The sequence below is a fragment of the Cystoisospora suis genome (assembly GCF_002600585.1).
Source record: "Cystoisospora suis strain Wien I chromosome Unknown contig_1014, whole genome shotgun sequence".
Taxonomy (NCBI): domain Eukaryota; phylum Apicomplexa; class Conoidasida; order Eucoccidiorida; family Sarcocystidae; genus Cystoisospora; species Cystoisospora suis.
Genome location: NW_027153815.1, coordinates 23,740 through 26,043, shown reverse-complemented (window position 1 = coordinate 26,043; position 2,304 = coordinate 23,740). Strand labels below are relative to the sequence as shown.

General features: G+C 41.3%; 1 protein-coding gene across 1 annotated transcript in view; it reads right to left on the bottom strand.

Moving 5' to 3' along the window:
- CSUI_002380 (dna-directed rna polymerase iii rpc11) overlaps window positions 1–1,986 on the bottom strand; it is a 4,398-nt gene extending 2,412 nt beyond the window's left edge. The window contains exon 1 of the mRNA XM_068062582.1: window positions 222–1,986. Coding sequence (XP_067925439.1) covers window positions 222–420 — 199 coding nt within the window. The 5' untranslated portion in view covers window positions 421–1,986. The remainder of the gene's footprint in view (window positions 1–221) is intronic.
- Between the last annotated feature and the right edge of the window lie 318 nt (window positions 1,987–2,304).

Here is a 2,304-nt window from a genome sequence, read left to right as displayed (position 1 = left end):
GAAGAGCAAATGCGGCACCCCAGAGGCGAAGACACAAGGAACCCTTCTACCTCTCTAACGTTTTTGCAAAGCAAAGAGAGAGAGACAGAAATATACTCAAGAAAGAAGAAGAAAGACGATAGATACAGAAGATGAAGAAAGAGAAGAACAAGAAAAGGAAGTCTCGGGAGAGGCGGTCGATTCATCTTTTTCTTTTTCTTCTTTGTATGTATGTTGCTTACCAGGAGCTTTAGCACCTAGATTCATATTTTCCTCTTCATTGAGAGGTTCGTCTGCTTTCTTTGGATTCAGGAACATCTTTCTCGTTAACTTTTCTCTAATACTGTAGATGTAGGGGCAGGTACGACAGTGAAACTGCATGGAGGTCATCTCCTGACGTACAAGGAGCATATTATGGCAAGACGGACAGAACAACGCCATCTTATCTCCGAATATAAGGCGAATACGAAGAAGAAGAAAAAAACAAGGACAGGAGGAACGAGGAGACAAAGAAGAAAAAGAGAGAGTTGAAGAAGAGAGAGACAAAGGACAGACGGGGGAGGGAAAGAAGAAAGATTGAGAAAGAAAGATTGAGAAAGAAAGATTGAGAAAGAAAGATTGAGAAAGAAAGATTGAGAAAGAAAGAAAGAGGTTTTCTTTACTCAGTTTTCAGACATACACTGGGAAAGAGAGAGGAGACGAGGTGTGAGATGAAATATGAGAGAGACATGGAGAGGAAGAGAGAATGAAAGATTCAGCAGAACAAGAGAGAGAAAAAGCACGGGATGTATAAGGTTGACGAGAATAAGATTTGACTTGCTAGAAGTCTAGCCGAGAAACGTTGTGGGAGGTGTATGTACACCGAGAAAAGGAAAGTGCCATAGATAGAGAAAAAGAGAGACAAAGACACACAAAGAGAACGAAAGAAAGAAAGAGAGAGACGACAAGAAGAGGTAGAGAATCCTTTACAAAAGACAAGGGGAAGGTAGACGTAAAAAAGAAGAAGCAGAGAGAAAGAAGAAGAAAGGAAAAGGAATAGGTAGAGGGCGAATCTACTAACTTGATATGAATCTTCTTGAAGAAGAGAAACAAGGAAGAGAAGGAAGAAAAGAGAAAAGAAGAAGAAGAAGAAGGAATAAAAAGAAGTCCCGGAGAATGAGGAGTGCAGACCAAATCGGCATTCTTCGATGAAAACCGTTCACCCGAAGATCCCCCCTCCTCCTCGACCTAGAGAGAAAGAAAGAGAAGAAAAGAAAAAGAAAAAGAAAAAGAATGAAACAAAGGCCGACGGATTTGAATGCTGGTGAATCGCTTTGAGTGAAGGAAGGAAAAAGAAGGGAAAGACAGACAGACAGAGAGAGAGAGAGAAGGTCTCCAGACAAGAGAGCAACGAAAGAAAGACAAGCCGAAAGAAAGAACGAAAGGAAAGGCAAATTGTTCGCCGAGGACGAAGGTCAGTGCCGAGAGAGAAGAAAGAAGAAAGAGAAGGCAAGAAGAATTGAGAAGTCATACGAAAGATCACACGAAAGACGAAGAAGAAAAAGAGGAGAACTTCTCAGAAGAAAGAAAGAAAAAGAAGAGAACGAGTGCTTTTCAGAGAGGAGCATCATAAAAGAATTCTCTTTCTAACTAACATCGTGGGACAGAGAAGAAGAAGGAGAAAAGATGAAGATGGCAGCATACAGGCACACTCGGGACAGCATAAAAGAGTTCAAACGCCTGAACCTTCAAACAAATGAAGAAGAAGAAAAGAGGGAGACTTTCTCTCTGCATTCACGGCGTCCCCATCTTCTCTTCTTCTTGTTGAATGAATGAGAAATACACTAGCCATCGAAAGAGAGATAGTGAGAAACAAAGAGAGGGGAAAGAAAGAAAGGAAGAGGTTAAGCTGGCGGTGTTCTCCCTTCGCGCACATGAGCAAAGTCTCTCTCCATCTCTCTGTTTCTCTCTTTCTCTTCACGTGAAAGAAGAAGAAGAAGATAGTTATTCCCTTCCTTTAGCAACATGGATATGATGAATGAAAAGAATTTTCTGGTGACTCAAACTCAAGAAGAAGAAAAAGAGGAGGGATAAGACAACCTCTTTCCATCTGCGTCTCTTTCGAGAGAGAGGTGAGATGAATCATTAGCAGGAGGGAGAAAAGTCGTTGCTTTTCTTCTCCGAGGCCGACTGACTTTCATGACTAGTGTTTCAAGATAAGAAGGAGCTTCATTCATGTCCTATGTTGATCTCGTGAAATGAGCGTCCAAAGAATGTCAAAAGAAGAATGGAGAAGATCTAGATCAAGTTGTCTGATAAGAAGAGTCTTTTGAGAGTTCTCCAAGA